General features: G+C 39.4%; 1 protein-coding gene across 1 annotated transcript; it reads right to left on the bottom strand.

Annotated features, from left to right (window-relative positions):
- Window positions 1-1,356: 1,356 nt before the first annotated feature.
- On the bottom strand, window positions 1,357-24,140 carry LOC139922470 (adhesion G protein-coupled receptor E1-like). The gene is made up of 18 exons (XM_078284513.1): window positions 23,981-24,140; window positions 9,396-9,539; window positions 9,133-9,279; window positions 8,599-8,745; window positions 8,461-8,498; window positions 7,237-7,317; window positions 7,074-7,103; window positions 6,750-6,915; window positions 5,890-6,003; window positions 5,588-5,765; window positions 5,284-5,494; window positions 4,987-5,190; window positions 3,075-3,310; window positions 2,876-2,942; window positions 2,673-2,764; window positions 1,715-1,874; window positions 1,535-1,597; window positions 1,357-1,413 (listed from the first exon to the last, which is right to left on the bottom strand). The coding sequence occupies exons 1-18, from the start codon at window positions 24,138-24,140 to the stop codon at window positions 1,357-1,359; spliced, it is 2,295 nt and encodes a 764-aa protein (XP_078140639.1).
- Between the last annotated feature and the right edge of the window lie 2,659 nt (window positions 24,141-26,799).

Genomic DNA, 26,799 nt, shown 5'->3' with positions numbered 1-26,799 from the left:
CAGCCAATTTATAGTCTCCAATCCACCTGAGTTGCATGTCTTTGGAATGCGGGAGGAAACTGGAGCACCTGGAAGAAACCAATGCTAACTCAAGGAGAACATGCAAACTACACAGAAAGAGCAGAGGATCGAATCCAATGATTTCTGGCTGTGAGGCGACGGTGCTAACCACTGAGCCGCCATGCTGCCAAACCATATTGTAAAAGTACAAAAAAAGTAATACATTTCATTTTGAATGAATGACTAGATTACATTAGAACTACTAGTTTAAAAACAAAATAATCTTGATTAGGATGCCATACTTGAAAGACGGTACTCGGTACTTAGAGAAAAAACTACAAGAACAAACTATGGATATGGAGAGACAAAAAAGAGACAAAAATGGATGTGGAGAGACGCAACCTCATTGCAGCCCATTGCCTGCATGTGTGATCAACAGTCCTTTGTCTTTGTGGTTCTCAGTACTTTTGGCTTAGATATTTTTGGCCTATAAAACCATGACTGCAGCAGTTTTGCAATCTCCCATTTACACGTGCACATGAAGCCAAACACACGCAAACAAATGTACAATGCTTCTCTGATGAAATAAACTAATTGAATGATCTAAATTGCACTGTGCTCACATTTCTCCAGGCAGTTATTAACTTATTCATTGTTCTTGCTGAATGAGTCTGATGGGTCTCAGTTTATGTATGACAGGCTATGCTCAGTTGATTGCTGGCAAGAATGAATGGTTGCATTGTCATCAAGTGTCAGGTCAGATGTTCCTCGTAAAGAACGGCACATTTTATTGTCTGAGCTTTTGATACAAGGACTTACAGTAAATGACACCCCAAGTTTTGGATGTATGTATTTTTGAGGCTGTAAAATGTTTGCTTAGATTTCTAATATTTGTTAACCCTGGAGTAAAACACACCTGTATTTTGAGTTATAGTGGTTTAACAAGGTTCCATCTAAGATTTCCCATCTACAAGTCAAACATTTTAAGAAAATATGTACTGCTTCAGATGGTTAAATTACATTGAGATGATGATAAAAAAAAAATGGTCTCTTCTAACATCAGTCATTTTACCTACATTATAATCAAGACATGCTTGTCAACCTATAACAATGGCAATAAAATTATAAGAATTATCCTACCTTTGTTTTGGTTATAAATATCACAATATATAAACAGTACACATTCACACACCGGTCTTGTTTGCCACACTTCCATGTCACATTTCAATGTTTTAAAATTGTACAACTACTGTACACTGCTCTTACTATGTGCCCATTTCCATTACAATATGTACAAAATATGAAGATGCTCAAAAGAAAATCACACTCTGATTTTCTTTTTATTTGGTGTGACCCTCAGCCCTGCAGTCCTTCAGCCTTGTCCAGGTCTTCAGAGACTGATGGTGTCTCTTTCTGTGATATAGTGCATAACACAAAGAAGTTGAGAGGGTTTCACCATAGAGATATTATTCACTACTTTTAATATTCACACAGGGAGCATGAATTTAAGAAAAATAAATAAACCTAATCCTACCAGAGAGGCTTGTGGAGAGGAGTCAGAGGAGCAGGTTAGCCATTTTTTGTACTCCTCTCGCACCTGTGGAAAATAAACATACAACAATCATACGATTTAAACTCCTTACAATTTCTGATCTTATTTTACAAACAATTATACTTGGATTTCTTGAAACACAAAATCAATTTTATGTTGTACCTCCTTGTTGAGCAGACAGTGGACGATGTAGAGGAAGGTCCCCTGTTGTGAGTTGAGAACGATAAAGAGGAACTGAAAGAAGATATTGGTCTGGTACAGGCCTAGGATCCAGGTACAGCCCAGTACAACAAACTGGGCCATGATCTTGAACACAATAAGTCTGAGGGAGACAGTGTATTGTCACGGCTCATTATAAAACAAAAAGAAAGGAGATAATGGCTCCCTGGAACACAGAGAATGGCAGAAGTCTGCCTCCACAGACGCTGTAGCTGAGGTCAACAAGCACATAGCAGGCAGGCCTATATAAAGAGACGTCAGGCTCACAGCATGACACACTGGAGCTTATTCCTTATTAGTTCCCCCTTGACCCTGTGTCACCTTGGTAGGACAAACTTCCACAGACTGTGCAACGTGTTGTTGGCCTGTCTGTCCAAGGCAACACATTCCTGCTCTTTTTCACAAGAGGTACGGGCCGGCTACTTTTTGGGCATTGGTCAATGGTGGTCAGTGAAAGACGTCTGCTTGCAGCCATCTGAGCTTCCTTTTTTTGTCTTATTCTTTATTTAATCTGCACACAATGAGTAGTGTAACAAGCTACTTTTCTCAGGGAGTAATAAGATAATTCATTACTTTAAAAAAAAAGTAATGTATAGTGTATTACTTTTTTCCAGTAACGACCCCAACACTGATGACAGTACACACACACACACCCACATGCTCTGTGTGACAATGGTAGGTTATGCATATAACCCAGGTTTCCTGAAGAAAGAGAACAAGCGCAACAACAGAAGCTCTTTCTATAACCATAATAGTCATGGCAAAGTGCAGGCATGAAATAAGGGCATGAGTGCCAGTAAAACATATTTATGACCAGGGGAAGGGCATGCTAAAAGCTTCAATATTATCTCTGTTGCACTGGTCTTTCTTAATGGAACTTGGTTTACTTTTACACACAAACCTGGTATCTTTTGACTGAGAGATGTTACTCTTCATGTTGGCCAGAGTAGGTCTCAGACACCAGAGAGTTGCACAGAACAAGATCAAATTCAGCTGAAGGAGAGAACCAGAAAAAGTGAGCGTACATGAGCTTATATATGAGTAATTGTATATATGAGCCCAGTCTACATTTGCGTAAGTATAAATCCATGATTATCCACTCACAGTGATGACAGCAATTACTGGCCCTGTTAAAGCCCAGTTGAAGTTGTCATCTGTGCTCAGCCAGCACCTGCATCATGAACACAATATCTAATATGTGAGAGCAATAATGTAGCGTGTTTGTGTGTGTGTATGAATGTGTGTGTTTATGTATGTCTCTGTGTTCACTCTGTTGCTGTACTAAACTATTTGTGCTACTCACATCTCAGTACCACCATAGCCATCAGACTTCACCCATGCTGACACGGCCACAATCACCAGGGGAACACCGTAACCAATCAGGTAGAGAAGCGGCTTGGGGAGGCCGTCCCTCTCGATGACCTGCACCTTGGAAAGCCTCCAAACCAACAGGTGCAGCTGCACAGCTTCCAACAGCATCCACACAAAACTGGCCACAACCAGGAAGTGGAGCAGCCCAGCTATGACAGTGCAGGCCAGCTGTAGAAAATTAATTACTGTAAATTGAATATATATGTTACGGTTTATGTGGACAAACAGTCATTGTGCACATGGTCAATTTGGTCACTGGTCAATTTGTACATTAAAGGAGGGGTATATTTTGCTTTTTCAGCAATTTAATATAATTACCTGGTGTCTATAAAATACTTCTGTTAAGTTTTTTTCCAGTAAAAATGGTTTAGTTATAGCTTTAGCTATTCACTTCCCAGTGTTTGTTTCCCACCTACAAGAAAATAGGTCGTTTTACATAAGCAGCTTCTTATGCTAATGAGCTACTGCTCTGATTGGCTGGCCAATCTGGAAGGCCCGCCCTCCTCTTAGCGCTGATTGGTCGATTTCAGACCAAAAAGTCGATTTCAGACCAAAAAGAAAAGATTTCAGAGCAAAATCTGACTGGCTTGTACAAGGGGGCGTGTTTTATAATTGATGACTATGGGGAAATGGCACAGTAACATGATTACATTTTTTTACTGTGATTACTTCACACCTCCAAGTACCAGAATCACCATAAATACTAGGAATTGCCACATCCTACGATACCCCCCCATTTAACCAACGTTGTGGTACGTGTACACATGTACCGGTCAATTTCTACATTTACCGACAGCGTGTTACATGTATACATGGACCAGTCAGTTTGTACATTTACCACATTGCTGGTAAATGGCTCGCCAAAAATTCCCACGCATCTGGTTTAACTGCACATGCCCTGATTCATGTGAAAACTACATTTACTGCTTTGTTTGTAGATTTCCCTCTGTACTTTTTTTTCATAGCTTCACTCGAATTTAAACAAGACATACATGCTGTCCATTCACGTAGAACCATCCAATTGGTTCAGCCATCAGTTCATACAACTTATTTCACAACTAATGTTGTGAAATAAGTTTTTAAAAATCCGATTACTGAGTTTTCTGCATCGATGCAGAACTGTTCAAGAATAAATTGTGATGCATCAATAAAGAATCGATTATCCCCTCACCCCTACAGAGGAGTAGAGGAAATACAGTTTGATTGCACTGGTGGTTTCACATTATTTATGCAGTAGTTTTAAATATTCATTATTTACTTATCTGGTTTGGTTAAGTTAAATGGAGACCAACCTTGTGGCACACTATAAAATGCAGTGTAGAGGCTGGAAGAGGCTGCCAATCTTCTCCACGATGGTCTTGTTTGTATACAGTTAATATACTAATGTCTCAAAATAAATGTGGTAATGATTTATTGATGTTAATATGCTACACACAGAACCTTTAACGTCCTCAGTAAGATTTTTGAAAAGTTGAAATTAGCAAGAATCTGGCATTATGCTTTAAGGTTTGACACAGGTATATAGGTTGGTTCCCTACATCAAAAATGAATGTTACTGCTGCTCTAAAGCTGCCAGTCATCGTTGGCACATAGCATTCTTCCAGTGACACTCTTCTCAGTTTTGATCTCAGGAGCCTTGTGCCTGACAGATGCGCTGCTGATAGTAATAATTTAGAAGCAAGTCCTTGAATTTGGGGAAAGATGGACTTTCTACCAGAGAAGTGACTTCAACAAACTTGTTCAACTCTGATACACTTTGTATGATTTCCTTTCTACGGTCATCATACTTTCCATCCAGGCACAAGACGACAATACAAAACGCATTAACTACTAATGACTGGTACCTCATGTTTGACATATTTGTCATTCCACAGCAGCAGTAGATGGGATAGGGCGAGGCTGATGCAGAGGTGAAGACGGGCTGTGTTGTTGATCTTGGGGTTCCAACTACACAGGAGGAAGGTGAGGATGGCCAAAGCAAAGAAAAACAGCCCAATAATTACACACACTCGGTTCAGCCATTCTAGGAAAGGATCCTCTGGTGGAGGCTGAGAAGACAGAAGAATGCACACAGACTGATTAACTTGGCCTTGAGACTGGTCTAGCATTTACATGCAGGCACAGACAAATGGGCAGAGTACCTCCCCAATCTGCAGGATGAGGGCAAAGGTGGAAAGGTGAGAGCAGCTGCACACTGTGTAGTTTTCATCAGAGTATGCGACCCAACAGCCCTCTACTGACCAATGCATGGTCTCTCCCTCTTCTCCTCCCTTGTCATCCCCCTGTCTCTCTCTTCTCTTCTCTCCTTTGTCCTCCCAGTACACACAGGTCACCATACCAGCGTCAGGTAATCTCTGAGGAACCAAGAGAAACAAAGATTATTAGATATGTCAAAAGATAGCTTTATGTTGTTAGAGAAGTGGATGGATGGATGGACTGTGGGACACCTTCTTGTGTTGGATAGTGAAGTTGACAGGCTCGGAGAAATTGCTGTGGTTGGTTTTGGGCAGGGTGGCAGTGATGACATCAGAGTACATCTCTGTCTTGTTCTCTGTTTGAAAGTATTGATGACTAAGAAGATTCTCCATCCCACTGAGTGTCATGAAGGCAGCTGCTGCAGAACCTGGAGACACAGGCCATCAAACTTTCATTCATCATCGGTTAATCATTTGTCTATGCCTTCGTAATTATCGTCATCATCGTCATCATCATCATCATCATCATCATCATCATCATCAACCTCTCACCATTGTTGCTTTTGGCTACTGACTGCAGGTTGATCTCCATGGTGTTTCCTTTGGCCGAAAGAGAAGTGCTGTTCTCAGTGTTGCTCCCTGGACCAATAGCTTGTAGACTCAAAGCTGACACATGGACAGGAATTAGAAGAGGTTGACTAGTTATTTCTAATAATTAATTCCACATTACATCCTAAATTAATCCCAACACTGCATTACATCTACACTGCGTGTCCCTTTATACCAGGCATTAACATGTGTCTTGGGTGATTATAATGGGAGAGCGCTTAACTACATAAAAATACAGGTGTAACTACACCCAAGATGCACTGAGGACAAATTGTAATCTGATAGCCCAAACCACCTCCGGAGGTAAGTGTACATTACATGTACACTTATGTAATTTACACTGTTTTTTTTTCCACCATACAATAGCTAGCCTGCACAGGCAAAAATACTTCACCAGTCTTGCCTTCATTCCCAGTCAATACAGTCCTCTAAACAGTGGTGGCACTGCCCAAGGTTGAAATGAAAGAAGAAGCAGCCATCCCCTCTGCTGCTGTCTACGGTATACAAGTTGTCTAAGATGGATTCCTCCTCCATTTAAAGATATAATAATGCAACTTGATGAGCGGCCACTATCTTTCAAATGACCTGCACCCACAGTTCTTTCAAAACGTAACCATTGGGGGAGGAAGTGATGAGGTTGTGTGAATCTTGCGCGAGAAAGCAACCGGATCTCAATGTGGACTTGACGCTGACAGCCTAGACACATATTAATGGTGTAAATGTAATCCGGCTAAATGGTATCCAGAAACACTCGGGATATGAGATGCATGTGAATACCAGGTGTAAAGGGAATGTTGTCTTACCTACTGTTGAAGTCTGCAAAGTTTTGTTGGTGTGATTCTGAGTTTGTTCCACCAGGGAAGAAGCCAGACATTCAGAGATGTCCAGCACAACACTGCCAGTCTTCCCATCTCCCTGAGAACTCGTCTTCTGACCTGATCTGGACTGAACTCCAATTCCAGACACCATCTATGGCAATGAGTCAATGACTTAGAAACTGAGTGATTGCTTGAATGAATGAATGAATGAATGAATGAACAGACACCTCCCATTTCCCACCAAACACACACACACACACACACACACACACACACAGTGATGTGAGTGATGACAGATGGTAACAGTACCGCAACTGTGGAGAAGATGTTGATTGCCATCTGACAAGAGAGGATATATAATGAGGAAGAGTTCGAAAGAATGAATGAAACAAACAGTAAGCTAACAAAATTGTCAATTTCTGAATAATGATGAATGATGAATTCATGGCTCATATCAATCTTCCCAACTGACTGGCTCTGGTAGGCTGTTATCTGCTTTGTCGTTCAGCTGCTTGTCCAGTCTATTGAGGAAAAACATTTCCCTAGTCTGGCCCTGTAAGAGGAACACATACCCAACATGTTAATTAGTTGCTGACAACGGCTACAAACATTTTTTATGATGGTTTATTATTTAAAGATGTTCTGAATCAGACAGTATGTCACTGTGAATGTATTGTCATGACAAATGCCAATGCAAGCAGACTGTCAACATCATAAACATCACCTACAATCTGCTACTTATTTTCATTTGGTCCACATTCGAGTTATCCATTAACACCCACTACACTATGGTTTGTGCTCAAACATATAACAACATTTTGGCAGAAGTTGGGAGCCTTTGAGGAATTTTTGACAAATTTTGGGTTTTGTGTGTAAAGTATAATTGCTATTGTGCAAACGATATACATATGAAACATGTTGTATGCAAAACTAGTGTGTTGTTAAAACTTAAAACCCTCTGAAAATGCTTTCTTGTTACCTCTAGAGAAATCTTGCTAGTATGTCTTGATAACTCATCCCCAAACTGAAGTTATGGCTAGTGGCTGAAATCAGCTGCTTTTATGAAACTCACTGAGCTGAGTTAAGCTAAATCAAGCACATGCTTTAAAAAAAAAGTATGCAAATTTTCTTAAATTGTGTCCACATTTGAATTATTTGTTTGCATGAATTATGAAATTGTGTGCACAAAGTACTGAGAACAAGGATACAAATTGACCAAAATAATAGGGAACAATATGTATTTTGTGCACTTTGATTAATGAAAATGAGGGCATGAGGTCTGTCTCCTGTGCACCTAATAGCATCTTGTTTCCTGAATGTAGTAAACTGTGGCCTCAGCATATACTGTATATCTTTTTCATTTCCTGAGGCCATTCACGGTCTACATATGAGGCAACCATGAAGCAAAACCTTGCATCTTAGTATAAACAGATGGTGTAGAAATTGTGATTTTAAGACTGTGCTCATAACAACATGAATTTTGTGCTTTCTTTGGCTTTTGGCTAAATTATTTCCTCAGCAGACTCCCATTAGCATTACTTAAATTTGTCTTCAGCCAAGCTGTCACTGTCTTGTCTCCTTGATATGGTTCTGGCTAGACCACAAACCACACAGTGTCCAAGTACAATAATAATGAGCTACTATCTTATTATTAGCATAGTTCGAATAATTATAGAAAAACAAAGTTAAAAGTTACTTCAGGAGGATTCAGATCATTTAGGATATCTTGAACACCTGTGGATGGGGGAGAGAGAAAGATCATATTAGATCATATCTCAATAAGAATAATTAGTCAGTTTTGGTCATTTTTGTTGTATTGGTCCAAGAAACTTACTCTGACACTGTGATACCCCCATCTTCCACCAGACTCCAGTGGAGGGGAAAAACCCATCAGGACAGGAACAATTGAAGGTCCCTGGTACATTAGTACACACAGTTTGTGGCCCACACAAACCTGGTGTCTCACCACACTCATCTATGTCTGTTTAGAGAACACAAATTTAGGGTGTAAACAGGAGAGTTATGGCAGTACAACAACCAGACTGGGAGGTCTAAGCCTAAGATGTGGCAAGCTGCTAAAAAGTCAGACCCTAACCCTAACCCTTAACCAAAGGTGATTTTCTTACCTCCTTATTTGTTCCTAAAATTAATCATTAGAGACTGCAAATGAAATCAGGATTCATCACTAACAGGAACTTTTTTCTGATATTTTGTGAAACTATGGCCATATCATATGTTTCCGTGAGCATTCTACAAACACAATGAGAATATACAGTAGGTGAGAGAACTGAAGCAGCTTTGATGTCACATAAGTGACACCTGCTATCATATAAAGACACATGATAAGTTGTCACCATATTCGACACACCTTGGCATGGGTTGACATTACTGGCTATGAAGTCGACGTTGGACAGACGATAACCTGCGAGACAGCTACAGATATGAGTCCCAATAGAGTTGTGACAGTCTGCATTGGGACCGCAGATAGTGCCATTTGTCACACACTCGTCTATGTCTGAAGAGAAAGAGGGTATAAAGATTAATATAATATGCAAATTTCCCAAAATTTGATAACCTAGCCACAAATGGCAATCACACTGCATATTTCACCTCTAAGACATTTGGGATTACCTTTACAAAAGTTAAAGACGCTGGGCACTGACTCAGGGTCTGCTGCTTGAAACCCCGATTGACAAACACAGATGTGAGCTCCAAGTGTGTTGGTGCAGACAGAGTTAGGACCACAGATACTTGAGTTGAAACACTCGTCAATATCTGAGGAAGAGACACAAAAATTAGCAAGCAAAATTATTTTCTTCATATCAATGATTGAATGTGATTTGAATGTAATCTCATCTTTCTGGCTCCCTAGCTGATCAGATGCCATAATGTCTTCTATGAGAACACAGTAATATTACATAGACATACATTACATAGTAATCTACTTGGCTTGCTAGTTAATGTTAGCAGCTGCACCATTAGCAAACATAGCTTATTGCATATTACATACATAGAAAACTGCTTATACAACAATGTGCTTTATTCTGAAATGTCAAAGTATGTTTTGTCTTACAATCACAGAAAGATTCAGCTATATGTATTGCCATGCATCACCATATCAGCTGTCCATGTAAATAATGTAATAACAACAAATAACACAGAAGTAAGTTCTTGCGTCGTTCGACATTTTGTGAATTTCATCTAAATACAACAAAAGGATTGTGGAAGTTAAATGAGGAGTCAATATGAGGACCTCGCCTTTGAGTTGAGCACAGGCCCGAAACTCGCAAATTCACACTATGACCATGTGTTGGATTGCAGTTTAGGCCTGTTCATCCACATTGCCCTGCTTTGGGGCAGGCATACACAATTTCTCACTGGCATTCAGGACAAGCTTGTATAAGCTCATGGTGTTTGACACCACCCACTAAAAACCTATTGACAGTAAGTGGGAAGTGAAAAAAGGGAAAATCCTATCAAATCTTGTTTATGGCTTTTCTTAGCATAGCAGTCGCCCTTCTTTCTCATAATTTTACTGAATAATAATGATAAAATCAATATACAATACAATAACAACATTTATCGTACCTCTAAAAGTAACAATATAACAACTGAAAATAAATTACAGGTCTGAGCTTCTAGTGGATTAAATTGTGTTGCCCGATTAAGTTTGATTCACATTGATGTCTATGGTGAGACAAAGATCAAATGTGGTATGTATGTTAAAACAACATACAACTCTACATACAACTAGTAAGGCATCAACAGAGGATTTAACGCTGAAATTACATTGGCATTCATTTCATCACCAGGGCAGTTTGCCTGAGAAATTGCCCTAATATGATATCAAACCTTCACAATGAGGAGATGCATTAGGCAAGTAGAATCCTTCATCACAGGTGCAGACATAACTTCCTGCATTGTTCACACACGTCCCATGGTCGCCACAGTCGATCTCCTGACACTCGTTGATATCTATATGATTAAAAAATCTTGTGAAGTGAATTTGGTAAGAGTGCCATACAATACTTGTATGTGTGTATGTGTGCACATGTGTACAGTTGCATTTTCCTTCATACCAGCACATGGATTGGACTTGCTTGTCTTTTCTTCAGGGTTAGTTGGGGTGAACCCCAGTAGACAGACGCAGGTGTAGGCTCCAGGCGTGTTGGTACAGATGGAAGAAGGACCACAGATATGTACGGTCTTTACACACTCATCGATATCTGTTGGGAGATATCAGTTAGGTGTTGCATTGAATCCATTTGTATCCATCATATCTATGTAGAAAACATTAGAACTGTCAAACATCTTCTAAACCCTCTGATGTTGCTGTTGATGAATCGCACAAGGAATGAAGAGGAGCCTCCACCACTGTATAACTTTGTTATACTGAAACAGGAATCCAAGTTACCTTGGCAGCCATATGATTTTCCTGTTGGCAGGTGATCTGGAGGGATTTTGTACCCAGAGACACATTTACAGCCTTTCAGAATTGTGACAGCACACTTAGCCAGAGGACCACAGGAGTCTTCAGTACATTTAGAGTGGTCTGGACAGAAATCACACACACACACACACACACACACACACACACACACACACACAGAAACGTATCAACACTTGTAGGTATAGCTTTAGCCAACTTCCTGAACATATCTCCAATAAAAATTAAATATGAGCATTTGATTATTTGCCTTTACTCACAAGTCAAAATTGCATCTTCACGTCCAATGGGGTCAAGCAGCCGGTACACATAGAATCTCCCAGGACAGCGAACAATGTCAATTCTAAACCTCTGTGTAGAGCAGCATCTACCCAGGACAGCTCTTTTTGGCACAGATTCAGTTTGAGGAACTGCACCCTTCAGATATAAGGGAAACTTTATGTTTGTCTCACAAGACTGGCTGTTGCAGGAAGTGGTGATTCGGTCGCCACCAATCCCAGTGAAGCGCAACCACTTGTTGTGGAGACGGTGGTCTGTCTTGGGCCAGCCAGTGAACTTAATAGGGCTGAAATTCCAGTTACGCCACGGGTCGGACAACTTTCTGTAACTTTCTGCATCACAGGGGCCTGGTGAAGATGCTTATCAGTGGATGATAGAAATAACAAGTAAATTAATGTTTACTACTCAGGTGATTTAAAGGATAAATCCAGTTAATATCAACCTGGGCCTTATTTTCCTAGTTTTTGACATCATGGCGATTAGTTGCGTTCAAAAGTTTGTCGCTTACTTCACTGCAGAGCTTTATGTAGCTTCAGTTTGGCAGGAGCGCTGCTCTCCAATACACACCCACAGGGCCAATGCCATCTGTAGTGGAACCTAAATAGTGATTAAAATATGTCCTTTCAACACAATAACACACACTGCAGTTACACGTCTTTAAATAACTGTGATTGAGCAATTATCACAACATTTCCGACAGTAGTCCATTTGATACCTTTTTAGCGTTGCTCATACATTTCCTTGTTTACTTTACTTGCTGCCGTTTTTTTCTGCTGCGTTCAGGTCACACCAGAAGAAGAAAAAATGTTGTTGCTTCAGCTTAGTTTAGTTTAGTTTATTAAGTTTATTTGTCAGGGACCATGTGCAAAAGAGAACATTGATCTCAGAAAAGAGAAAAGATGCTTTGCACCAGATTATAGCTATTTGCTAATTTCCATCTGCAGTCCCAGGGCAGGTCGACATAAAATACAGCACAAACAATACAATAAATTACAAAGTACATGTTGAAGTACAAAAAATCACATCTAGTCACATCACCACATTTCATACACACACTGCACAATATGTGAGATCACATTATGCTACTTTGAATAATAAATTAGTAGTAGCAAAGCGTTCTTTATGTGTTTTACTGGTTGGAATGTCCACATCCAAAATCATTCCTATTTCTGAATTTAAAATCACACATAAACTACAGCAGATATTTCTTAATTTCGTACGTTGACTGTTTTACTGTGAATTTAACTGATCATTTTGATTTTTAATACCTTGGACTGCTGACATCGGTGGATACACTGCTATGTTTACTACTTGTGTTGACACACTTCAGCAATTCATGATGCCAAGTGGGAGATAATGGAGACAGCCAAAATTCCCACATATCCTTCTTGTAATTACCAGTAGCAAGCTGATGTGAATGGGTTTTCCCAGTTCATATTTACAGACCATCCGATATGAACACAGCTTCAGAGGACTTGTGCGGTCTACTTGCCAATCAGTTCATGCTAGTTAAATTAACATATCTAATACCGCAACACACACAAGTTTCAGGACATGGATAATCGGAAAATTGGATATAGGCAGGTCCCATTGCAGTGTGAGTGTTATTGTGAATCAACTGCTGGAGCTTGCTTTGGCCCTTGAGTGTGTACTGCAGCGCTGCAGCTCTACAGTGAAGTAAGTGATGAAATTTTCAACACAATCAATCTTCATGATGACAAAAACTAGGAAAATAAGGCCCCGGTTAAAGAGAACGGTAATTATCCCTTAAGACCAAAGTTAATTTCAATTAATTAATTTCAACTTCATTCAAAAACAAATGTACAAAAGACCTCAAGAGTCTATAACTGTTATTGAAACCAGCTATCTTCCTCTCAAGCGTTGTCGTCATCGTCAGCTTTCAGATTATATCTGGATCCACTATTTTTTCGCCTATGAAAATGAATGGGATTGCTGGATCCCGTTTGCCAAACATTCCGTTCTTAAAACGGGTGAAATAATGTAAGTAGAAATGACATATCACTAAGGTATTACATATTTTAATGCATTACTGCATTTTTAAAAACAATTTTGCTGACAACCATGGGGCGGAAGTTGCTATTCTCCTTATGGTCTATGTTATCTTCACAAAGCCATGACATGCTGGAATGCTAAGCTAAGTATGGCTAGCATTTTTTTTTTTTCATCACAGCTTCAAAACGCTTCAGAATCCACCTCAACAAATGTATAGCAGAGGAACCCTCGAAAGCAAAAACAGTCAATACTAGCGTTGTATGTAGTTAAAAGCAATCATTTTACACTCATATTCATTTTCACAGTAGACTAAAAGTGAGTGGGGTCTGAAACCTTTATTTGGGCTGAAAAATGATGTCACGCTTGAGAGGACAATAATAACCAGACATAATAGGTTCACACTACACAGTTAAAGGACTAGACTGACTTTTTAGAAAATAGACAATAGACAATAGATAATGTTAGCTGCCTACGGACACTTAAAGTGTTGTATGCTAACATGTTAACATGTACACAGGACAGAGATAGTCTATCTACCAGAGACATAAGAGATGATTCTGGTGGATCTAAAAGGTTGACCAGCTAGCCAATTTCCCAAAAGATCGGTGTAGTCCTTCAACTGGACAATCAGAAAATCTATTGAAAAATGCTGAACACATAAGCCATATATATACAAACCATGCATGCCAAATGTTTAGACTATTAAGTGGTTTAAATCAGTAAAAATGCAAGAGGCACCAGGCATTGCACAATCATGCACAACAAAGAGGGAGTGATAAGGGAAAACGGTCCAAATGACACTCTAAACTGCCAATCTTCCAGATGGTGGTGCTGTAGCAACCGTCTAAAGTTTAAAACTTCAAACATTCATTAAAAATTAGCCTTACGTGCTACAGGTGTGCAATTTTCTGAGGATGTAGGCCACAGATGATGAGCCCACAGTGACAATAATCTTACTGTAAATTGCACTGTACACAGATATTTTAGCTGTTTGTCCAATATTTGCCCAATCCCAATGAAAATAAATTACAACATTTTTATCACCACCTGGAAATGGTTCGATTTTTTATTTTTTTTATCCTGCTTACAGACAACCTAACGGGCAAAAACATAACCTCTTTAGCAGAGGTAGCTAGTGAAAATAAATATAAACATGCAGAACACAATGAATAATAAAATGGATCTCAATTTGTAACACATCCATCTTTCTAAATATCTTTTAAACATTTGAAAGTCTAGACAAACCAAGCTGAAAATACAAGCACTTGTCCTTACCAGAGAGCAATTTGTCATGGGCATTAGCAAACAAAAATCCTGAGAAGAAAAGGCAAAAAAGCTTGGCAGATGTCCCCACATGCATAATTAATTTTGTCACTTAAAAGAACTGCAGGATGCAGATGTTACTACTCACCAAAGGCCAAGAATGAAGGTAAAACACAATAATTCATCTTTGGTCCTCTACCCTGGAAACCTCCTCTACTACACTAACCCATGCAGTCCAAGAAGACACCAATTTGCACAGTACTTAAACCACATATGCAAATTTCCAGATTTGAAGTCGTGGTCCTGATTAGGAGTGACTACTGAGATCAAAGCAGTATTTGTTCTATTTCAAAATGAAATATCTAACATTTGAAAAAAATGGAACCACCATCTCAATCAAATAATGTCTCTTTTTGAATGCTAATAGGTAATTTATGACCTTGGTTGCTAAAATTAAATTAACATTTTTACAGATTGGACTACCCACATTATAGAGATGTTGAATAATAAACTTCTGGTACTGACTGTTTTTTTTTTAAAGATATATAGTGATTTGGAAAACAACTGTTCAAATATTAGTATTTGTTCGACTGAACTTACAACTGATTTCTACACAATATTAGAAATTAGAGATAAAGCATTATCGATTATATACACAAGTTAATAATATATTTTTTTTCACATACTGTATCTGCACATTCAGTTGGATGGAGTATAGGCTACTGCTAGTGATGTATTAGTTATGCTCATCTAAATTCAAGGCTAAACTGTTTAGTATGAAAGAATGCAAATGATGTCATGAATCGATCATGATGTCACCTCTGCTGTGAATTTAGACAGTGATATGACACTAGCTTATGTTAGCTTTTATGATGAAGAGATACTTTTGACTGGGAGGGGACTCAGCCCATTTCAGATACACACACTTATTTCCATGTCTCTCGTTTTGCATGGACTCCATGTAAATACAGTGCCATGCCAAGTTAAAAGGAAAATCAGGTGAAGAACAAGATCTGCTCTGTATTTGCATGTGAATGGCGAGACAAAACAGCATCTTCAAAGCTAAAATAAGAACATCTCTTTTCTCACACATCATTAGTGTTTGTCAGGAGTGTCAGGAGCAGGGGCAAACATTTGAGAAGCTTCCACTAAAAATGTTAAAGGGCTCTATAGGGCCATGCTCCTACAGAATGAGACTTTTCAAAAAACACAGCAGCTTCTAAAAAAAACTATTGCTACTTTTCATTCTCAAATGAATGTGCAGTGTTATTGATGCAGAATTCCTAATTCATTTGTGTTACTTTTCAGCACAACGTGTGTTAATTATGTATTATTTGTTAGTGTTTATTAATACTTTTAATATTACACATATTGGCTCACCACGTTATTGACATCCTGCATGTTGTGTTGAAAAAAAAAACATTTGTTCTTAGGCTTTGCGATACATTTGCCTTGAGTATCAGTGATTGCATTGGTGAATTCTTATCTGATTAGGTTGTAATGTTAACTAGTGGCTCTCCTGACATAAGTACTTGGAATTCAAATCCACGCTTTTTGGCCATCCTGCCAAATGGCTGGTGAAGCCAGGCACTGACACTAAGTGCATTATGCTGCATTCACATCATGTCAGAAGAAGCGTTGCATGTCATTGCTCCAACTTGAAAGCGTTCATGTGTTTAACTTGTTGGAGCACCCACATCCAAAATCATTTAAGGATTTCAAACTAACCATAAACAAACTGCAGCAGACATTACTCGCTTTTCCTAAGTAGAGTTGATTGTATTTCTGTGAATATAACTGAGAATTTAGATTTTTATCATCTTGGACTGCCGACATCAGTGGATTCGCTGCAGGGTTTGCTGCTTGTGTTGACGCACTTTCCCAATTTATGATGCCAAGTGGGAGATATTGGAGCACACAAAAACATGCCATATGTCCTAGCTATAGTTACCACTAGGAGGCTGATGTGAACCTTTTTTCCCAGTCTGCAGGTCATATTTGCAGTAAAAAGGTGTAAACACTGACATAGCTGAAATAGACCTAAGTGCCCTAGAAAGAGCTTCAAAAGTAGCCGACCTTGAACAGTCACAACTGCCATCAGGAGCTTTTCTTCCCTGCTGCTCCAAAAGCATAGTGAACCATGACCCCAAAACCAAAGAAACACGAGGATGATTCCAGTTGATATCTTTCTATCAAATAAAACTTTTTCATGCTCTATTTGACATAACAGAGACTAAATGCACCACTGAGCCTGCCGTGTCTCCTGCATGTCTTGCTATTTGATACAGCACCATTCTTGCTGCTGTAAAGTGAGAGCGTTGTGTATGAATGTATTTTTGTAACAAACACCTGAGAACTTGCATAATGGAAATTTACACTCACAGAAAACATTCACACCCTCATGTTCTAAATTTGAAGTCACAGCAAAGATTTACAAAGGTACAAGTCAATATGGCAATGAAGGCAACAACAAGAATGTAATCTTCTTGTGCATCACAAATGGCGAAATGGGGGTGGGGTGGGGGGGCAATCAAAAGAGCCGTTTAAAGCAGCTTTTTCCTTTTTCCTTTTTCTGTTGTTTTTTTTTTTTTTTCTGTCTATAAACATACAGGTTTCCTCATATAAACCTCACTGTCCAGGCATTCCTGCTTGGAGAGTGTAGATGTGAGACCAAAAAAGAAAAGAATTAGGAGCCTGTGTGTACAGAGTCTCCTAATTCCTAATTCATTTGTGTTACTTTTCAGCACAAGTGTTAAGAAGAACACATATTGACTGAACACGTTATTGACATACTGTATGTTGTGTTGAAAAATGACACAAATGTGTGTTGTCTCAAACTAGCTACACAGATGTACTGAAAAGGACACACACAATTTTGATTAAGTGTAGCCAATATATGTGAATCCACTATACAGTGGTTTTGGGCATAAAGTGCAGCATCACTTTGACAGTGATTCAGCTGCCCTATATCAGTGTCTCACTGCAATTTCTATCTTTTGACACCATTTCAGGTATAATAGCCTCCTTTTACCTGAGCTTACGTGTTCATTTTACAACTGATTTTCTTGATTAGCCTCTCACATTCTCAATACTTTACCAAATCAGGATGAGTCATGCTCCTTTCTCCCGAGAGCTGTCAGCCCTCCTAAGGCAAACCGCTGCAAGCCTCCATAATCTCTGGATTCTTCCTCGCCATCCAATAGCACTGCCTGTAAACCTTACTGTATTACTGTCACTATTCATTACCATGCTATTTATTGTTGCCCTCCTTGATTTCCATTTACTGTCTAATACTACTACAATGTCTGCACAACCCTATGACATATTTCTGAATGAATATGCTTTCCATTGTTATTTCCTGCATCTCATTTTATCCAACAAGGTTTTGAGGAGCACTCTAATACTATACTATAGTAATCCATTACTCAGAGTTGTGCAGAGTTTATGAGAAGAAACCTGGGAGTAACATCTGCATCTACTCTGAATTGTTAATTTCTTGTACAACATGCATATTGCATGCAATTTGTCTATTAGTTATATCTTCCCTATCTATTTATCTATATCTATATGTCAGCCCCATTTGAAGACTTTCTCATGGCATCTTTCAGTGAACAGCCATCCAGCTTGTCTGAGAAGAGACTTCATGGTGTATTCATTATAGAGAATAGAGAAAAAACACACTTACACCCCAAAATAATTTTGATATAAATCAGATACTCTTACACTTTAATAGCTTTACATAAATAATGTAAGTGTTAATAATGTTTGAGTTAAATAATCTTAATTAAACAGCTGTTTTAGTTTGTGCTTGACTGAATATGTCTTATTCCAAGGCTAGATTGCCACCACCCTGATTTTGACCCTTTCAAATGGCCATGGCTCAAGCCACATTTTTAATTATTTTGAGACAGTAATGTGTAATGTTTTATGTTGTACATTATGATCTCTTCGGAGAGGGCAAGGACAACTCTTATGAGGAGATATAGATTACATTTTAGTGACTGCATGCAACCTTATTTCTGTGTCTCTTGATTTGCTTTCTATTTGTCTTGTAAAGTTGGGCACGTTGCTTCTGCATGGACTCGAAAGAAAATACGGTTCCCTGCGCAGTCAGATGGAACTTCATTACACGTACCCAGAGTGAAAAAAGGCAAGCTTTTGTTTGCATGCAAATGGCATGACAAGGGCAAAGGCTAGACATCTGCTGAGATTTATGATGAATGTGCTGCTCAGAAATTAAAACAAGATGTAGCTGCTGGCATCTTTTTGGTTCGAGTTTACACACAGTTATTTCCACTGCATGCAACTTTAATGCCTAATATTGTTGCATTCATTATTTATTGAAAGGGCTGGAAAGAAATCATCATGAAATGTAATATTAAAAGTACTAATAAACACTAACAAATAAATGTTTAATAATTCAAATAATTGGCAATTCCAAAACTTTTGTTGTTAGTTGTTGTTGTAGTTATACTCTAGTGATCCCCCAAAGAAAAAAGAAGTCATCTTTTCTCTTGCTGCCCTCCACAGGGAGGTCAGAGGTCAGGCTCAGCTACAGAGCAGCACCATGGAGCTGCTAGGGATTCAGTGTTGTTCAAGGACATTAAAGCAGGACAGATGCTTTGCTGTCACAGAGGCTTGAACCCAGGCCTTCCGGTTAACAAAATGTTTTCCCTTATCACTATGCCACCCTGCTTCACACACACACACACGGACGTGCGTGTGTGTGTGCGAGCTTGCGTGCATGTGTGCGTTGCAGGCTTCAAGCAGCGATGTGCCACATCAGACACAGCCAGTTAAGTCAAGTCCAACATTGCCTCACCTCCTCATCCTTGTCACCGCCATTTATCACCACTGTCACTTCCAGCCATCAGAATGACCGCTGACACCTTCATCATCAGCGTCAACATCACTCTCATCATCATCATCATAGATCACCATTATCATTTCCATCCTTCTTTTACCTCTCCTTCCTCTGACCTTCTCCTACTTATCGTCGTTCTTTTCCACCGTCGTCACCGCTGTTATCTGCCACCGCCACCTACCTTCATCCATCTGTGTTGTGATCATAATTATCTTCCTGTACAAACATTGCTATCCTCGCCCTTCCCCCTGCACATTTCCATCATCCTCACCGTCATTACCATCCTTTCCACCTATATGCAAAAGCTATCCCTGTATAAACACCTTTACATTTACTGTATGTATGATATACATGCATATATGTATATCAAAGAGTTTAAGGGATGGATCGCAACATATAGAAGACTCTTATACACCCCATCTACTTATATAGACTATAATATAGCCCAGATACTTATAGGGACATCATATGTAGAAGTGTTCTGCAATTGTCCATGTTTAAGTCCTCATGAAAACGAACCCATCTTTTATTCAAGTTTTTGCACTGATCATCATCACCACCGCCATCAGTAGACTGTGGCACCCAGTGCTTATGCTCACACTTTTAGCATTAGTTATTGCGGTCCCTGATAGAGATCTATTAGCCTGCTAGCAGTTATCCAGATAAGGATCTTGTGCAGGAAGAGCACTCAGCGGCGGTAATCACTGATAATAGGAATGAATGGGGTCTCGGTGGCCCTGATACACATCTGCTGATAGAGACAGTGCTGTTTACTTCCTGTCAACACTCTGGCTGCTTATAAATGCTGCTGGCTCTTTGTGGGTGTTTGTGTGTATGTATATTTGAGAGAAATAGAGAGAGGAAGAGAAAGCGAGTGTGTGCGGTTGGAAAGATTTGTGCTTGGAGGTTTGATTTGATCTTCCAAGAGTCCACATTAAAAACATTTAAGCATACAATAATTCATATTATACAACACATAATTGTTGACACATATCATATACATACATGCACGACGACACATATAATCTACATACATTGGCACTCATCCTGTATGGACCTACATATATACACATATTCATCTACATGTGTTCACATATAATACCAATACTCTACAAACCTACTGACAGTGCAATACAATAGTGTGATAACTACATTTGATTCTTGAAATCTTCAACAATCCAGCTGCCGTACTGTTCTTGAGTGAGTTATTGTAATGAATTCCATAATTTAACAGTTCTGAAAATAAAAGTCCGTCTTCCCATTTCAGTTTTTATTTTTGGTAGTACATAATGATTTTTATCTCTTATTCTTATGTTAACTTGATGTTTATCACGTACTAATAACAGTTTGTCCTTAATACTAACTGGCTTTTTAAACTTTTGAATTTTTGAAATTAGTGCAATAGAATGTTGTCTCACATGCTCTACTACTGTGGGCCATCCCAGTGTAATATGTAGTTCACTCACTCCTTTTTCAAACCATTCTTGCTGCCTTGTTTAGTGTGATCTGCAGTCTCCTCATATCTCTCTGAGCTGCATTGCCCCACACTGCACAGCAATAATTAATGTGACTGTAGATTAGACTATGAGATATTACCTTTAGAATGTCTTTAGATAAAAACTTTCAATTCGTCCAACCATTCCTGCCATTTTCATCACTCTTTTAGAAAGATCTGTAATATGAGCCGTCCATGAGAGATTGTTTTGTATTTTAATAATAATTTGACTTCTGTAACATCTTTAATTTGAACACTGCCATATGTTAAATACCATGGCTTCAATTTCTTCCTCTTTCTTGTAGTACATATAATCATATTTTTCGTTTTATTTACATTTAATGCCAATTTATTGTTTTCCACCCATTTGATGACATTTAAAATCATTTGATAAATATTCATGCAACTGAGTTTGTGAATCTGCCACTGCAGTGATGGTTGTATCATCCGCAAACATATGTGCATTTGAGTTGGCTAACACTAAGGGAAGATCATTTGTGTATATAATAAATAACAATGGTCCGAGGCAACTCCCTTGTGGGATGCCACAGGTAATCCATTAACATTAACATAGATAGATTGTTTTCTATCGTTTAAATAAGATTTCATCCAATTAATAGCATTCTTACTGAAGCCATAATGAATTAATTTTTTAAGTAGAATTGTGTGATCTATTAAATCGAATGCTGCAGTTGGGCGACTGTTGGGTGCAGTAAAAGCTATTTTAGCATCCTTAGGAATGGGGCAGATTTTTGCATGTTTCCATTCTGTGGGAAACTTTCCTTGTTGCAAAGAAAGATCAAATAGATACTTTACAGGTCTAGCAATATATGGGGCTGCAGATTTCAACAATTTGTTGTCAATAAGATCGTACCCTGGGGATTTATTATCAGGAAGTGAAATCAAGATTTTCTCAATGTCATCTAATGATATATCTGGTAATACAAAACTGCAATTTTTCCCCTTCATAATCTTTTTGTCTACTTCACCTACCAGTAATTCATTTGAGGCATTGTTATTCATATTGGACCTGAGATTATTTATCTTTGATTCAAAATAGTCAGCAAAGTAATTGGCAATGTCTACTGGTTTTGTTCTAATCTTTCCATCAACCTCCACACTAACAGGACTTGTACTATTTGACCTACCAAGCAAACCATTCACTGTATGCCATATCTGTTTTGAATTGTTTCTGCATCCCTCAAAAGCTGTTTTATAATATAGGGTCTTTTTCTGACTTCAATTTTACAACAAAATTTCTGCATTTTCTATATAGCATAATATCTGAGTCTAATCTTGACCTAGATGCTACAGCTTTTGCCTCATCCCTCTGAGATATTGCTTCTCTTAGTTGTTGGTCAATCCAGGGGGATGATTTGGCTTTAATTGTACTTTTCCTTATAGGAGCATGGTACTCAACAACATCAGTAAACAATTTCGTAAAACAATCAACAGCACAATCCAAATCATCCTCAAGATACACAAGGTCCCATGGAACAGTGGCCAAATCTGTCTGGTAGTTTTCTAAGTTAAAAGTTTTAAAACTCCGTCTTATAGTCACTCTAGGAGGTCTTTTTGGCACTTTGGTGTATTTAGTAATGCACACAATATTATGATCTATCCACGACAACAGGACAGATTTAGCATTTGAGCATTTATTTGGAGCATTACAGAATATCAGATCAATAATACTTTCAGTTCTGTGCCCAAATTTGTTTCTTGAGGACCTTGTGATATCCTGTACCATTTGAAATAAATTACGACTCTCTATATATTGAGTAAACTTAGTCTTGTTCCCATCAGAGTGATTACTTTTCCAATCAATATTATAGTCCCCAAGCATAAATAATTCTTTCCTTTCATCCAGAGCAAGATCAATACTTTCACATATTTTATCCAGGTATAATGTGTTTGATTTTGGGGGCCTATAAACACATCCAATTAACGTTGGTTGTTGGAAGGGGAGGTGAATTTGAATCCACAGGATCTCTAGTCCATTCACACATAGATTATCCCGCACTTTGAACAGCAGATGCTCTTGAATATATAGGGCAACACCTCCTCCTCTTCTGTTCCTGTCCTTCCTTATAATATTGTATCCTTTCAAATCAATTTGTCCGTTTGTTATGGTCTGGTCTAGATGAGTCTCAGTAATAGCAAGCACATGCAGATTATTCTTCTGGACAACATTTAGTATCTCATCCACCTTATTTACCAAACTGTTCACATTCACATGAGCGATATGTAAACCTTTCTTTGACAAGTGTAAATTAATAGAGTCAGTATGACTAGGTCGCATTTTCATTCTAGAAGATAAAACAGACAGACAAGGCAGTCTAAACTTTAAAACAGCCACGGAGTGATCTCTGAATCTCTGTACAACTGCCCATCAATATATAATTTGTCCACAACTAAGGAAACTTTATGGTTTTTGACCCTATGTTCCCTAAGGATGGGAGTAAGTTTTCACCGCCTCTCATTAATCTCCATTGGGAATTGATCATTCATCCAAAAGTTTGTACCCTTCAGAGCCTTGCCTCGGGTCTTCACTAGCTCCTTTTGTTTGAAATGCTTGAACCGAGCGATGATGGGGCGAGTTTTATTCCTCTCCTTCTTACCCAGCCTATGGACCCTCGAGAAGGAGATGTCTTGTACTGATTCCTGGGATAATTTTAATTGCTGGCACATGAAATCCTGTATGGTTTGCTCTGAGTCGTCATTGTCTCTCTTAGGAATCCCAGAAAAAATCAGATTATCCCACATTGATCTACTCTGCACATCAAGCAACGTTTCCTTAAGCTGTTTGTTTTCTTTCGTGACATTGTCCATTGTTCTCTGAATAGTAGCCACAGTACCTTTCAATGATTCATTCTCCTTCCTCAGATCATCAATTTGAGCTTGGCTGAATTCCAAACTTATCCTCAGGTCGCGGAGATCTTTCTGCAGCTCGACCAGTATATCCAACTTGCCAAGTCTCTCATTTATTGATTGCATCAGGGATATCTCCACTTCCATGGTTTGTTCCCCCGCACTTTCAGAAGATGTCGACCGAATAGGGGACTTTTTGGGTCGGGGAGCTCCATGACTATTCGAAGACGGCTTCATTTTCCTCGCGGCTTGATATCGTCTATCAATGAAACTTTCCAGAGCCTCAATTGACTCTGATGAATCTGATGCATCCAGTCTAGTAGATATCTAATCGGAGTTTTGATTTGTTGGCCAAGCGAGAAGTTAATAACTAATATCCAGAGCAAGACACCACTACAACGATATCACTTCCGCGTCCAAGGCTGATAAGACAAATCTGAATGTAACTCTTGATGCATATGCCTGTCTTGATAGCGGACGCTGTGTCAGTCCTTTGCCACTCACTGGAGGTTTGATGATGAGTGTGTTTAAGAAAGCCCCTCTGGTGTGTGCCTATATGTGCAGCTGGTTAGGGGGGCATGTTCATGTGTGGGTAGGCGTGTGTGTGTAGCAGCAGAGCAGGCTTCCAGCAAATGGGTCACTTGGCCTTTCCGTGCCCCTGACTTATCTCATGATGAACTCGTGTTCCTGGGTAACAGATTACACAAACAGCCCGCAGCGTTCCGGTTCCCCGTGACTACCGACGCATCTTACTGAGAGCGAAGCGCACGCAGCAGCTCATTGATCTCAGCCACGTTTCATGGAACTTAAACGATAACAGGATAAAGAAGAACAACACTAGCATAATCAACGAGAAAACAAACAGCAGGACTCTAAAATCTCGCACCCTAAGATCACGTTGCAATTCGGATGCCGGTACCGTCTGAAACGTTACCACTGAGACTTCATTAAACCCTGTGATTTCAAGTAAACACACCCCGGCGGTTATCTGAACCAAACGAGCAACAGGAATGCCTCCAAGTTTCCAGTGACTCCATCTGTTGGAGGAATGAATGCAGCCATGCTCCAGAAGACACGTAAACACGCACAGCTCAGTACATGGATTTAGGTACACAGTAACAGCCATGAACACGTTAACACACACACTGTAAGCATGTGTGCTTGAAGACATGCTCGCAAACACGTGAAGAAGAAGTACACACATCCCCTCCCAAATGCCCCTCTCAACACACACACACACACACACACACACACACACACACACACAAACACACCCTTTCCGGATCAGGCGCAATTTCAAAACTTAACCATTCTGTACATCTCTTGTTGTCATCTTAACAATGAATTATTCATCCCTATGTAAATGTAATGCCATCATGCAGTAATTGCATGGCATACTAAGCGTTTCATCTCTGCGCCCCGGTGGCAGCTTTGACAGGAGCGTTTGCCTATCCTAATTGTAATGAGGCCAACAATGGCAGGAGAACTTTTTTTTTTAAATTAATGTCACCCTAGATCAGTTACTAATGCCTTCAGAAAATATTCAACCCCCTTGACTTTCTGCATTTTGTGGTGTTGCAGCTTGAATTCAAAATGGATTGAGATATTTTGTTAGCAATCTACACAAAACAACCCATACTGACAAAGTGAAATGGTTTTAGAATTTTTGCAAATTTATTGAAAATGAAAAATGATATGACACCTTTGGCAGTGATTACAGCTTCCAATCAGATATATCAGATGTACCAAGTTGATAATGAAATATTGGATATTTTGTTATCAACTTGGTACATCTGAATTTTGGGATTGTCAGCCATTTTTCCGTGCAGATTTGCTCAAACTCGGTCAAGTTGGATGGGGAGCATCTGTGAACAGCTACCCTCAGGTCATTCCACACATTTTCAGTGGATTCAAGTCTGGACTTTGGCTGGGCTACTCAAGGACTTTCACATTCTGAAGCCGCTCCAGTGTTGGCTGTATGCTTAGTCATTGTCATAGGAACATAAATTATCACCTCAGTATAGTCTTTGGCACTCTGAAGCATGTTCTCCTCAAGAACTTGCTTGTATTTGACTCTACTTGTTGTTCCCTCTCGCAGTCCCTGACACTGCCCCCCACCCACCACACACACACACACACACACACACACACACACACACACACACAGCGTGATACTGCCACCAACATGCTTCACAGTAGGAATGGTGTTAGATTTCGTGATGGGCTGTGCTTCCGCCAGACATAGTGCTTCGCATAACGGCTGGAGTGTTCAGAGTCTTTCATGTGCCTCTCTGCAAACTCCAGGCCAGCTATCATGTGCCTTCTTTTCAACAGTGGCTACTTTCTGCCCGCTCTGCCACACAGTCCTCATCTGCAAAGTGCTGCACTGACTGGTGCCGCCTCCCTGACCAAGGTCCAAGGTTGCTCAGTTTGGTCGGACGATCAGCTCTAGGAAGAGTCTGGGTAGTTTCATATTTTTCTTCCTAATGATGGAGCCAACTGTGCTCATGTGAACTCCCAACATTTTTGAAACAGTTTTATACTCTTCCCCAGATCTATGCCTCCTCACAACTCTGTGCTGCAATCTGTTCGACCGTATAGAGACGTACTGTATGTGTTTCTTTCAAAATCATGTCCAATCAATAGATCTGTCCACAGGTGGAGTTCAATCAAGCTGTAGAGGAATCTCAAGTAGCCTAGTCAAGATTTTTTTTATATATTTTTTTTTTTTGGGGGGGGGGGTGTTGTTGCCTTTATTGGACAGATCAAAGTAGAGAGAGGGAGAAAAACTGAAAGAAACAGGAGG

Source organism: Centroberyx gerrardi, chromosome 7 (assembly GCF_048128805.1).
Source record: "Centroberyx gerrardi isolate f3 chromosome 7, fCenGer3.hap1.cur.20231027, whole genome shotgun sequence".
NCBI lineage: Eukaryota > Metazoa > Chordata > Actinopteri > Beryciformes > Berycidae > Centroberyx > Centroberyx gerrardi.
This window is presented reverse-complemented; position numbering and strand designations above follow the sequence as displayed.